The sequence below is a fragment of the Crocuta crocuta genome, unplaced genomic scaffold (assembly GCF_008692635.1).
Source record: "Crocuta crocuta isolate KB4526 unplaced genomic scaffold, BGI_CrCroc_1.0 scaffold125, whole genome shotgun sequence".
NCBI classification, from domain to species: domain Eukaryota; kingdom Metazoa; phylum Chordata; class Mammalia; order Carnivora; family Hyaenidae; genus Crocuta; species Crocuta crocuta.
The window spans coordinates 977,502-990,532 of NW_027531143.1; the positions used below are offsets into that span (position 1 = coordinate 977,502).

Below are 13,031 nucleotides of genomic sequence, written 5' to 3' on the forward strand. Positions count from 1 at the left end.
GTCTCTGTGCAGACTTTCTTGGTTTTCTTGTCGGATTTCAAACTTGGAAGAATCGCCGCGGCAGAGCCCCGCGGGCCCAGAAAGGAGAGTGTAAGGGCTTGAGGTCCCAGCGGCGCAGCTGGGGGGGCAGAGGCCCCTCCTCAAAGTGCGAGCCCACCTCTGCCCTCGCGGCCGGCGCGCTTTCCCTCGCGTGGCGGGGCGCCGCGCACCACCTGCCCTCTGCCGAGGGATCTGCGAGGCGGCGTCCGCCCGGAGCAGCTACGCTCGGGAGCATCCCCTGCCGTACGCGAGAGGACTGCGCCTCTCCTGCCCCGGCTGCGCGCGCGGGGCTGGGGCCCCGGCCACCTCCCTCCAGCTCCGGAGCACCCCCGCCTCCCCGCCACACCGCGCGTCTGACCCCCTCGCGCGTGTCACCGCCGGCGCGCTCCTCCGGGTTCCGCTCTCAGCGGCTCTCCTCTGCTCTCTCCCGCCCGCCCGCAGCGCCATGGTCTGGCTGTGTGTTTAGCGCTCACCACCATGTGCACCAGCTTGTTGCTCGTGTACAGCACCCTCAGTGGCCAGAAGGAGCGGCCCCCGCAGCAGCAGCCGCCGCCGCAGGCAGGGGCGACCGGCAGCGCGCAGCCGTCGGCGGAGAGCAGCCCCCCCTCGAGACCCCGGAGGCCCGCGGCGCCGCGGCCGCTGGACGGATACCTCGGCGTGGCGGACCATAAGGTGACAGCTCGCTCACCGACGCGCACACCACCCAGCCTGGGGATCCCGCACATCTGAGCCTGCCCCCTTTCCCGGGGCTGGGAGGCGCCGTGAGTAGGTGCCGTTCGGAGGCTGGAAGGGGGAGCGGAGCCGCTGGGGTGGGGTGGGATAGTTCCTTCTTGGAACAAATCCTGTTTGGAGGCGGAGGTAAAGTTTTTCAGGGAACAGAGAGGAGATGAGCGGATCCAAACCCCAGTTAACTAACAGGAACTGACCCCGGAGGTAAAACCCACTGAGCCCCAAAACTGCAGCTGCGGGTGCGTGCTGGGTTCCTGCAGCGTCGGGTTGGGGAGCCCAGGCGCGCCCTTGGTGGGAGGAGAGCCGGGAGGGCGCGAGTCACAGCGGGAGCGTTGCCCCGCTGGGAACTGGTGGGTGAGTGGGTAGCTGCCAGGCCGCGGCCGCGGCTCGTGCTCGAAGATTCCCCTCTGATCTCGGCTTCGGATTGCTCTGGGAAGAATTAACCACAGCCTTGGGGAGCGGTCCCAGGCAGGCGCGGAAGGCTGGAGGCACATTGGCTCCATTGGCTTGAAATTCGTCTTTGAGGGCCTGTTTTTCCCTGCCTTCCGGGAAGCCGTTGCATGGCTTGGCTAATAAGTAATAAGATGGATTTTTAAAAATTGAGCCTCCTTTCCTCCAAACAATAAATCTCTGGTTTCAATGTGCAAAGCCTCTGGGAGAATTCTAATCAAGTTTCCTGATTCTGAAAAGATATTTTAATACAGTTTAAATATAGTCCCCCTTATTTGAAGCTGCTAATATGTTTTTATTAAAACACAATTCCAATCTGTATCTGCTCTACGAAGGTTAGAGGGTTTCTTGAAACCACGCTCTTCTGCTTTTTACATTACTAGATTTTATGGTTATGAACCAAAGTAATATTTAGCAGGCGGTCCTTTTGTTTGGGGAAAAAAAAAAAAATTAAAGATTGGTCTTACCCTGCATGAAAAAGTCAAACTTTCTTTTAAGTGGCAATCAAAATATTTCCACTCATTTGTGTAGTGCATATTGCAAAAAAGGATTTTGGAGGGTAAAAAGGAATGGAAGGCAGGACCCAGATGTTGGGGCTGTTTGGATGCTTGTGGAAAAAACAACATACTGTGAAACATGGATGGATGGTTAGATAGCTAGACTGATAGGTATAATGTATAAGAAATGCTAGATATAAAACAGTACTGTTGGGGTACAGAGATGAGAATGCTCACTGTCCTGGAAGGTATAAGGAAATTCTCTTTGAAAAGGTGGAATGTGCACTGGGGAAAATTTGGGGAAGCAAAAAAGAGGAAGGGATTTCATTAGGAAGTGATTTGGAGGTGGGAATGAGGCTGGGGGTAGAATCTTAAAATCAAAAGTAGAGAGGGGCATTAGTTTTATAATAACAACTTCAGTTTTCTCTTGAAGATGTTGATTGATTACACCCTTTGTGTCTGTATGTGCAAAAGCGACTTATAAGGGTTGGAGTTCTAGAAAAGTTTAGGCATCTGCTTCTGACTGGATGGATGCGGTGTTTATGTGTAACTGGTATATGATGAATATATTGAACTTGGTGGATTTTCATAGCTGTTGTTCAGTGAGAATGGCTATATCACTCTTGTGAAGCTTTGATTAATGGGGTGTGAAAAGGTGAATTTGCTGAAAGCTTTGATCTGTCTTTGGGAAGATATTCCTGACTTTCCTTCATGTGTTCTCCTGCCAGACAGACACCAGCTTAGACCCTTGATAGCATAAGGCAAAATATGATTCCCTCATGCTTGTTTTCGAAACAGTGTTTATTCGCACAAATATATTATTGGATTCCGTTTTCAATGTTTCAGAGCTTTATTTCATTAAAGTGAAAAACAGTCCTTTTTGGGAAGGAATGTTCAAAGTCATATATGGGAACTTGACATAATCTGCAATAAAGGGTTTTATAAATTGTAAAGTGTTATATGAATGATAAATGTGTGTGAAAGTCCTTGGAATTCTTAGCAGAGAATTATAAATATGGCCAGGAAGGCCTCTGTATATAATTAATACCAACAGAATTCTTTCCTAGAAAAGCAACATGCCACCAAATTCCATGCTCAAAGGATTCAACAGGGTTTACCCTACCCAAAGCAAAAGAACAAATGCAAAGCTTAAAATCCATGCCTCCTCTCCAGGCATTATCCCAATCGTCCCACTGAACTAAATGTAAACTTCTACTCAAAATGTAATCCCTTTACTGCTACTGTTTAACTGGCTGGAAATTGGGTGATGTTTCATTTCTGATGGCTATAGGGAGGTATATGTGTAAACTGTTTACGGCCTCTCCAAAAGTTGCTGTTTACTTAGGTTTACTTGGGATCTTCCTATAGGCTTACTTAGGCAGAGGTGGAAATTTGTTAGACTATTATTGCTAGGAATTTTTTTTCCCGATTAACATGGGAGACGGTAAGAAATAAAAGATTTTCTATTCTTTTTTATTAAATTTTTTTTAATGTTTTATTTATTTCTAGGAGAGAGAGAGAGACAGCGTGAGCAGGGGAGGGTCAGAGAGAGAGGGAGTCACAGACCGAAACAGGCTCCAGGCTCTGAGCTGGCAGTCAACACAGAGCCCGACGCGGGGCTTGAACCCACGAACCGCAAGATCATGACCTAAGCGAAAGTCAGACGCTTAACCGACTAAGCCACCCAGGCGCCCCAAGATTTTCTATTCTTATTATGTTGCTAGATGATACCCTGATTGCTTTTTTCCCCCACACTCATATCACGCCTTAGAAAAATTATAGGATGTGCTGAATGTGATGACCACCAAGCCATATGCTCCTGCATATTGAATCAGAATTCCAACAGACTTTTTATTTGCTGTTGATTTACAGAATCTGGAGAGAGTTACAGATACCATTTAGGAAAATGTTCACATCCCCATGGCTGGAGGTCCCAAAGTCTGATAAATATGTAGTGTTTATGTTCAGTTACATGATGGTATTAACATTATAACTCTAAGATTAAATTCAACAGGTGGTCCTAATCCCCAGAACCTGAATTTCACAAATTACAGCCTGTCTGTGATGATAGTCTTGTCTCATACGGCTGCAGACTAAATTACTGTTGAGATTAAATCACTATGTGCTTTTGTTGAAAGACATGCTGCAAGTCAAGCTAGTGATGAGCAATGTGTGTTGAAGCTTAAAATATCACTTTCCATGGTCATATTCTCTACTTCCTCGTTCGCAAACGATGTGAGCTGAAATTGTAATTCCAGTGTGACTAAGTGAAGGCTACTTGGAGTTTCTTGTGATAATGAAGACATTTCATTTTCTGTTAGATAGATTCTTTCTCTTCTTTTCCAACCCCTTTCCCCAGACCTTTTCCCACGAATGTTTCACCAACTCATTTCAGTCTTGTTACTTGTCTGTCACTGCAGTTACTCTATCTGGATCCTGCCATTACTATTCTGGTCCCCATTTTGGGAAGCTACTGATTTCTAATCGCATCAGCCAGACATAAGCAAAGAAGCCAATTTTCATAGGTTGGGAAACTTGTATTTAGAACTATAGCCAAGCTCAAGTGTGCACATGTGCACACAGACACACAGACACACACACATACACACACACACACACACACACACACTAAATCAAGCAACCTTCACAGAAAAACTCCAATTCTCCCAGCAGAGTTGAAGGGGGCATGGAATGCATTCTGTTTCCAGTCTGGATCTGGTCTGGGTAGATAAAGTCATTTGCCACCTGGTGGACCCTGTGAAATGAAACTATGAGCTGATTCCCATTTCCAATGGACAGGAGCCCTTATCACAGAAGGCCCACTTGTCACCTGCGCTGCCCTTTTCTAAGATGGCTTATGAAAGAGCAGTGATCAATGAGTTCTGAAGCTGAGCTGCTATCTCCTTGCTTCAGTAGTAGCTCCCAGGAATGGATTTTACACATACTAATAACATTCTTGTCCTTGGTTCTTTCCTTCCTTAAGCACTCAGTTATTCAGACAAAATGAAACTGCTTGGAGGCAACAGTATGTTTGCTATTAATTCACAGATGTCCAGTTGCAGTGATAGGACAAGTCAATGCAAGAGTTGAAAAAATAATTCAAAACTAGAAAAAAAAGCACATATAATATAACTTATTTTGGAATTATACCCTAAGTATTCTTCCTTTAAAAACATATAAATTCTCAAATACAAGGTTGTACCATTTATGAGATTCTGTTTTACAATATTTGAGGCATCCAAACAATAGATAATTTGGATCTTAAATTCAGAGTGACCTAAGTTTTAGTGCTCAAGTACTACAAAATGTAATCTGCCAATGGTGATGAAACCATGTTATCACAAATTGTCAACCAAAAAGAATTATGAAATGAACTATTTTTGTTGGGCGAGGAGTTGCAATAATGTGATTGCTTTTAACAGGAGAAGTGTTCATGTAACACTTACTGAAATACATTATCTTTCTTAATTCTGAGAGCCAGAAGTATTTCTCCAGCTTCCCAAGGAGTAATGCCAAGATACTCCCATGCCAAAGCCCAGACCATACCTGGTAAATGAGTCTGAGCTGGCTCCCTCTCCACTCCTGGCCATTCTGGTCTCCTTGCTGATCCTGGAATATTCATTTTGCCTCAGGGCCTTTGCACTAGCTGTCCCTTCTCCCTGGAAAGCTCTTGCTCAAGATCTTTTACATGGTTGGCTTCTTCTGGTCATTCAGTCCTCAGATCATACATCATCCTCTTGTGGATCGTGCTGTTTATATAGCTCTATCCTTAATAATCATTCTCTATCATATTAGCCTGTTTCCTTATATTAGTTAACAAGATCTGAAAGAATCTTAAAGTCTGCTTATCTATTGTTTGTCTTCCCCCCAAGTAGAATCTAAATGCTGTGATAGCAAAGTATTTGTACATCTTTTTGACCAGCTTAACTCCAGGCCCTAGAATAATACTTGACACTTAATGAGCGCACAACAAGTATTTGTTGAAGGAAAAAAAGAAAGCAGAGTATCTGCGGAGAGGGGTTTGTGGAGAGAGACAAAGCTACCTCACCTTATGTAAAGTCCTTCCTCTATAAGAAACATCATTGCAGTTTCAAGGCCCTAGTACGTATGTCTCATCCTAACTAATTTGGTTTACTACTGCTACTACTATTACTAATAATAATGGGAAGGAAGATGAAGAATGAAGAAATGATTTATAACATAAGTGTCTTTGGAAATGAGATTTAGAAGTTCACATTATATTATTATTTTTTAAATGTTTTTTATTTATTTCTCAGAGAGAGAGAGAGACAGCATGAGCAGGGGAGGATCAGAGAGAGAGGGAGACACAGAATCTGAAGCAGGCACCAGGCTCTGAGCTAGCTGTCAGCACAGAGCCCGACGCAGGGCTCGAACCCACAAACTGTGAGATCATGACCTGAGCTGAAGTCGGACGCTTAACCGACTGAGCCACCGGGCGCCCCTAGAAGTTCACATTTTAATAGTCTTCCCTTTCAACTCTTATTCACATTAAAGTTTTATTTGAAATGTTTTTAATCACCATATGTAGTTCTGTAGCTAATTTGTTTCTGGGTTTTTGAACTACTCCTAGTCCTTAGTAAATATTCATTGAAGGTCTAATAGTTGCAAAATTGGGTATTCTGGAGGAAGAACACGGTGCCTACCATCAAAGAATCTTTGATCTAATTGGAGAGAAAAGACAAAGAAGCAAGAAAGGTTAAATAATCAAGCAAGTGCTGAATAATAATATGAAACCGGGAAACAATAAATCAAGGCATTGACACTAAAAAGGAGGCAATTTCTGTGATCTTTCTTATCTATAAAATAATTCAAATACCTTTATTTAGAAGTTATAAAACTTTCAAACTATAATTTCATTTTTTAGCCGTTTTAATATATATGTGTGTAGTGTCTCTCTCTCTCTGTATAATATATGACATGCAATGAATACTTAGTAAACAACTTGGATATCAAAGCAGCCTCAGAGTGGATAGATTTTAAATTGAAAATGTTCCATCTCTTTATGGTTTTCCTTTGGCATGGCATAGGGTGGCCTGGATTCTTGAAGGTCTCTAACTTTATTACTCTGTTCAACGGTCTCTGTCACATAGGGTGACCGTGTTTTTCAAACCAAATTCCATAACTCATGGTATGATAAATTTGTGTTGGCCACAAGACAGAACATTTGCCATCAGATCTGTCCTGGGAACATGACATCTCCTACAGAGGGGATTTTCCATAACCCCGAGGGTCAAGTGGCAGTGCAATTGAAATGCCAAAGCGAAGGAAGATTGAAGACAAGAAAAGACTACAAAAAAGTAAAACTCCTCATTAATCAGCAAATCATTAAAACCTCCTGTACATCTACTATATACTCTTTGAGCAGCAGTGAAGGATCTTAACTATATAAACGCAAGGAATGATTATTTCTTAGATAATAACATTGTTAGCCATACCTTATAAGCCTGATTCAAGAAAAGAATTCTCATGGGAGTAAGTTTATGATCAAATGACTGATAAAAACTTGAGGGTGGGGATATTTATGAGATGTATGCAGATTCTTCTTCACGAGCTCTTTTAGTCCTAAACTCTTAGTCTAGGCCTGGGACAAATAAATATTTTTCTTGCATACTCTATTCAATAGGGTTTCCCAAATAAAAGTCATAGGCATGCATATTCTTTTGGTTTAGACAGCACGTCCACAGGGAAGCCTTCGCTGACTTCTAGCCCAGTGAAATCTGAGCTGTGTGTTTGGTCTTCATAGTCAGGGTCCCATGATAATACTTATTCCAGCTTATTGTTATTTCTTGTCTAAACCTGTCTGCCTTCACTGCTCTACAATCAGACAGGCTGGGGCATTTTTTCTCTTTTTTGTCATTGTGTTCGCAGCCTTTAATATAGTTTAATATAGTGTTTGGTATATGAAAGGTCTTTAGTAAGTGTTGAATAAATGAGTGTATCTATATAAAGATTTTAAATTATTTCTAAAATAAGCCTACCTGAAAAATTTCTAACCATGTGGCAATACTGAAAAGGAATATTACACATCGTAAATATCTCTCTCTCCTGCCACCATTTGTAGTTCTGTAACTGTGGCATTTCTGTTCTTGAACTAATCAGATCTATTTGAATTTTGAGCTGGAAGAAAAACTTGAAAATTACTACAAGGAATTCACAGGTGCTCATGTGATTTGCCCAGAGTCACCGGTGAGTGGCGGAGCGAAGGCGACCACGTGGATCTCTGACATGAATGTCATTAGCATAAGGAAAATTCAGTGCCAGTTCTAAGCAATGAATGACTCAACATTATTTGAACAGAATTTATGGAAATGAAGAGCCTAGGCCTACCCAGTTATTGGCAAGAAATAAATATTTAAACATCTCATTATTCCAAAATGAATATGAGAATATGCCTGTGGATGGTTCAAAAGAGCTTCCACCAACCACTGGCTTAGAGATGGGGACTCTAAAGCCTTCATAAAATGCAGGGCACCCGTGTAATTAGAACAATTGGCAGATCTGAGTGGGTTTGCCTTTAAAAAGTAAACCAAGCCAAAAGGAGTGCCTTGTTATTTGCAAAAAATGTCATGACCAGATCACTCATTTAACTGAATTACCTTCTCCACAGTGGGGAAGAAAGCAGCATTGGAGACTCAGTTAACCAAGTGTTTAAAGCATTGCCATTCTGCAAGTAACTATTAACTCCTCCTAAATTCTGAGATGCAATACTTACTCTGAGGTAGATTTACTTAAGGCAGATAAGAAACCATTTTACCCGTAGTATGGAAAATTAACCTTGATCATTGTTATAGCTCAGTATGAAAATGGAACTTTTTTTTTTATTATATTCTCGTTTAATGGCTGAGAAGGTGTCCGTAGTATTCCTGGGAACGTCACAAAATCTGAGAACACTCTGGCAGACTGAAATGCAGAGTTAAACCATTTTTTTAATAAGAAAGCATATTCTGGAAATTAATTGCACATATGGGACCTCTCCACTGACTAAACTGCATTATTGCGTTTCTGATTTACAGATCTGCTCGTTTTCCTTGCATGCCTCCAATGGCTTCCCATTGCCTAGAGGATCACGTTCAGACTCCACAGGAAGGCTTACAAGCCCCAACAGAGTCTGTCTGGCCTAGTTCTCCAGCCTCACTTCCCCCCCGCCCAAGCTGCACACACCCAGGGAACACGTCTTGCTGTCTCATGCTTCCCTGCTTTTCCTCCATCATGGAATGCCCTTTCTCCTTTTATCTACCAGGTAGAGAACTAATCATTCATTAAGATCCACCTTAAACATCTCCTGCATATCCTTTCCAAAGTTTCTCAAATGTAACCTCTGTGCAGAGTAGATCCCATGTTCGCTTATGCCAACCTTGCATTAGTCAGTTAGCTAATCATATATTAGACTGAGTACCTACTGTGTGTTGAACACAGAAGAGGAAATGAGAGGAAGGACATAGTCTTGGCCCAAGGAAAATCATAGCAGAGGAAATATCACAATTACTGTATATTGGTAAGTGTTAAAATATTCTCTGTATCTTATATATGCCTCTGATCACAATATTGTGATTATTTGTCCACAGACATGTTTCCCTGACTACATTGTACCTTTAAAAAAATGTTTTTAATGTTTATTTATTTTTGAGACACAGAGGCAGATCGCAAGTGAGGGAGGGGCAGGAGAGAGAGGGAGACACAATCCAAAGCAAGCTCCAGGCTCTGAGCTGTCAGCCCTAAACAGGTTCAAACTCATGAGCTGTGAGATCATGACCTGAGCCCAAGTCAGATGTTTAACCGACTGAGACACCCAGGCGCCTCTACATTGTACCTTCTTGAAGCCAAGGAATATAACTTAACTCATTCTTGTATGTCCAGAAACTAAAACTATATCTCATACATGTCAAAACTAAGTAAATCTTTGTTGAAAGTTGATAAGCAGCGTCCTGTTGTAACAGGACATATATAATAGAAAGAGACTTGAACAAGAATGGCTAATAGATGGACAGAAATGATAAGTAGGGGCAAAAGGGCTTCACATATGTGACATACACATCATTAAATTTTGTTTCCTCTTAAATACAGAGCAGCATCTGCTGACCTTCAGAGTGGTAGACCAGGGTTGAGATGTAGGAATGCCCATGTTTGAGGTCATTGACAGTATGGTATCATGGGTGGCAGGGGCCATGCCCAAGCTTCTTACTTGTTATGAGCTTTTTGCCAAATCATGTAACTTGTAAGCCTGAGTTAATCTTTGAAAGAGGAAGAGTTAAACTAAATCCGTTACCTTATTTATCAAATGATATTGTGTATTTACCACGTACTTGCTTTTGTGTAAGAGACCCAGGATGCAGCAACGAATAGGTGTGATCCATTAAACTTAGAGCTATTGAGAAAGGCAGATGAACAGACATGAAATTACCATGCGGGTTTGGATCAGTATTTGCATGCTACCAAGTTAGGATTTTATCCTAAAAATGTTGAAGAAGTCTTTAAGGGGTAAATGGGAGGAGTGACTGTACTCAGATATATCTTCCAGTGGATTACCATGGCTTCGGTGTGGCACAGGTCAGAGCAGTTCTGAGTAAAGGGAAGAGGGTCAGTTAACAGACTGTTGCTGCGATCTGAATGAATGATGCCAAGGGACAGAGGATAAAGAGACCCTAAGTTTCTGCCCACCTTAAGTTTGTTTGGTTGCCCCGCCCCCCAGCATGTCAGTGCAGGCAGTCTGGATGCAGCTCATGGACAGCAGCTTAGTGGTTCAACCTTACCTTAGCAAAGAGAGTTGGAGGATGATTCCGGAGGACACGCCAACTTGGTTTCATTTTGAACTTTGCTATGTATCTAAATGCTATACGCTGACTTGAGCAAAACAATGGTATTGTGGTTAAGGATAAAGCAAACTGTTTGTGGAGACTCCATAAAGCACACTGGCCATAACAGGAAGTAAAGCTTCCACCTGCAGTACAGCCAGTGGGGTGCAGAATAAATGTGTAGCAAGAGACTCTTGTATAACAGTTCTGCTGTGGGAGACTTGATTCTAGAATAACTTTGTCAAGTTGTTGCATGATGAATCTAACCTGGTATGGATCTGTTGGAAGTATGGGGTAAAGAGTGATTTCTTCCTTCTTTTTCCCACGAAGTTACAGAGAGAGCCATTGTCATTCTTCTAAATCACTTAAACATGTTAACAACTTCTAAGAAAACTCAAATTTCTATGCCATTTGCATAAGAAGGAAATTGGCTATAAATTAATGTAAAATTTGTCATGAGGGAGTCTGATTCCTAATTCATTCAAAAAGCCTTTATTTGGGAGCCAATTATCTAATCTGTCTGTCTATCTGTCTATCTATATATGTCTGAAGGAACTCTTTTTATGGGCCCCATATATGGGGTGATTTGGCAATGTCTCACCTGCCAGGCTGCTGTCAAGGATTTCAAAGTTGTGTCTTATTACCCATTAACCATAGTGTTTCCACTCTATATTGTAAATTAGAAAGCCAGTTCATTTCATTCTTACTTTGCTAGTTTAAGTTTTGAACAAAGTGCAGGAAGTGATGAGATCCTTCCCGTACTCCAGAACAAAGAAAAGGGAAAGAGGATTGTGGGAATTTGTGTGTATTCACTATCAACACCCCAGCCAGACTGAATGAAGCTTTGCTTTGATGCTAGAGTCATCAGTAATCCCTTGAAGAATTATGCCCATTATTTTTCTTAACAATCCTGTGTGGTTTGGGCTAAGTTTGAAAGGTGATGAGTTTTTAACTCACAAGTTCAGAAATAAAAGTCAAGTGAGAACTGTCTGCAAAGAACAGGGTATCCTAACTGAATGAGCCTGTAGTACTGAAGTGTTAAGATTCTATAACTGGACCCAGGACTAAGAATAAGGACCAGAGTGAGAAATAACACTGGTTACTTCTTCACTGTTAGCAGAGGGGCCCTCTGTCTGGCCATACAGACATGAAATGCTGACCGGGTTCTAGTAAGGGTGGCTTGTCATGGACTCTGTACTATCTATGATGAGCTCACAGTTACTTGACATCATTACATATGAAAGTGATATGGTGTGCTGTTTGATAACAGAAGAGAACATCAGTGGGCAAAGGAATCACTTTGTCAAGAAGAGGTTCCTGTGGCCAGGAACTCACAAGATTTGGGGAGAGTAGCAACCAGGCATTTTTCTGGAATAAGCACCATAGGACCCCTCTAAAGTGAGTAAGCTCGTGTCCTCATGGTAGTTATGAATCTCAGTATTTACTGGTCTGCCAAGTGAAGGGACCTTCTTACTGGGCCCACAGAGAATCCTGATGGTGTCTCACCCTTTAGAAGATTTGAAGGATGGAAAGGGGCCAGACCTTACTTCATGTACCTTCCAGGGTATTCCGCCAACCTGTGAACACCAAAACTCAGTAGCATTTCATGCAAAATATGCCCATAGACCATAGAGCATGGAATGCCTTCGATCTGGGAAAAGCTTCCTCTGCCTCATCTCACTGTAGCATGTTGGAGAAGAAAAGGAAGAAGAGAACCAGAGTGCTGCTTCTGAAAAACAAACTTAACCCCCTACACAGCTGTAAATGCATTTATATTCATTGCCTTCTCACAGTGGCAAGAAATAAAAAGAAAATAACAATTATTTATAAACCTACCACCAAAATAACTATTGTTAATAATTTAATGTATTTCCTTATAGATTTTTAATACATATTAGATGATACCAGATGTGTGTATATATAACATTTTAATGTAATTCTTTCCGATTTTTTACATTTTTTCCTGTCGAGTCTGAGGGGAGTTCTATGTGTGTATTGTTCTATCTATATACTGTTAGGTGCTTACCTTGTTTAGTAGCTTAAAACCAAAATATATTCCAATTAGAGTTAGAATAGCCAGGAAATACATCTTGATAATTGTGCTAAATTTTCCACGTATTAATCTTAGAAGTGTATACATCCCTCTTCTAGCTTAACATCTCCATTCTTTCCCTCTTGTTTATAATCCTCCAGCGCTTTTAAATTGTGAGGATGCCTCCTTCCTTACCTTTCATCTTCTACCTGTTTGCTCGCTACAGAACATGTTCCAGAAGTTTTAAGTTTTATGAATCTTTCCCGGTAGTCCTTAACCCTTCCTGTTACTTTTCTTCTAAATTCCCTCTAACTGGTGAACAGCTCTTTCGGGGGCATAGCCTGTGGCAAACTCAAATCGACTTCCAGGACACGGTTAGAGATGCTGGCTATCTTCATGGTGACTGGGTGGTTCCTGTCCAGATATGTCTCCTGTTTGCCTTTACTTTCTGGGCTTCAGTGATTTAATTCT

General features: G+C 41.9%; 2 protein-coding genes across 6 annotated transcripts in view; one reads left to right on the forward strand and one right to left on the reverse strand.

Moving 5' to 3' along the window:
* The window catches only part of LOC144237418 (uncharacterized), a 69,477-nt gene extending 68,727 nt beyond the window's left edge, over positions 1-750 (reverse strand). For 4 of the 5 annotated variants that reach the window (XM_077771122.1, XM_077771125.1, XM_077771123.1 and 1 more), the window contains exon 1: positions 691-750. In XM_077771122.1, coding sequence (XP_077627248.1) covers positions 691-708 — 18 coding nt within the window. In that variant the 5' untranslated portion in view covers positions 709-750. Of the gene's footprint in view, positions 1-512; positions 535-690 lie in introns of those variants that run through there. The other variant, XM_077771124.1, reaches the window with a different exon arrangement.
* Positions 1-13,031, forward strand: part of ST6GALNAC5 (ST6 N-acetylgalactosaminide alpha-2,6-sialyltransferase 5) — a 173,059-nt gene that overhangs the window by 676 nt on the left and 159,352 nt on the right. The window contains exon 2 of the mRNA XM_077771121.1: positions 481-711. Coding sequence (XP_077627247.1) covers positions 481-711 — 231 coding nt within the window. The remainder of the gene's footprint in view (positions 1-480; positions 712-13,031) is intronic.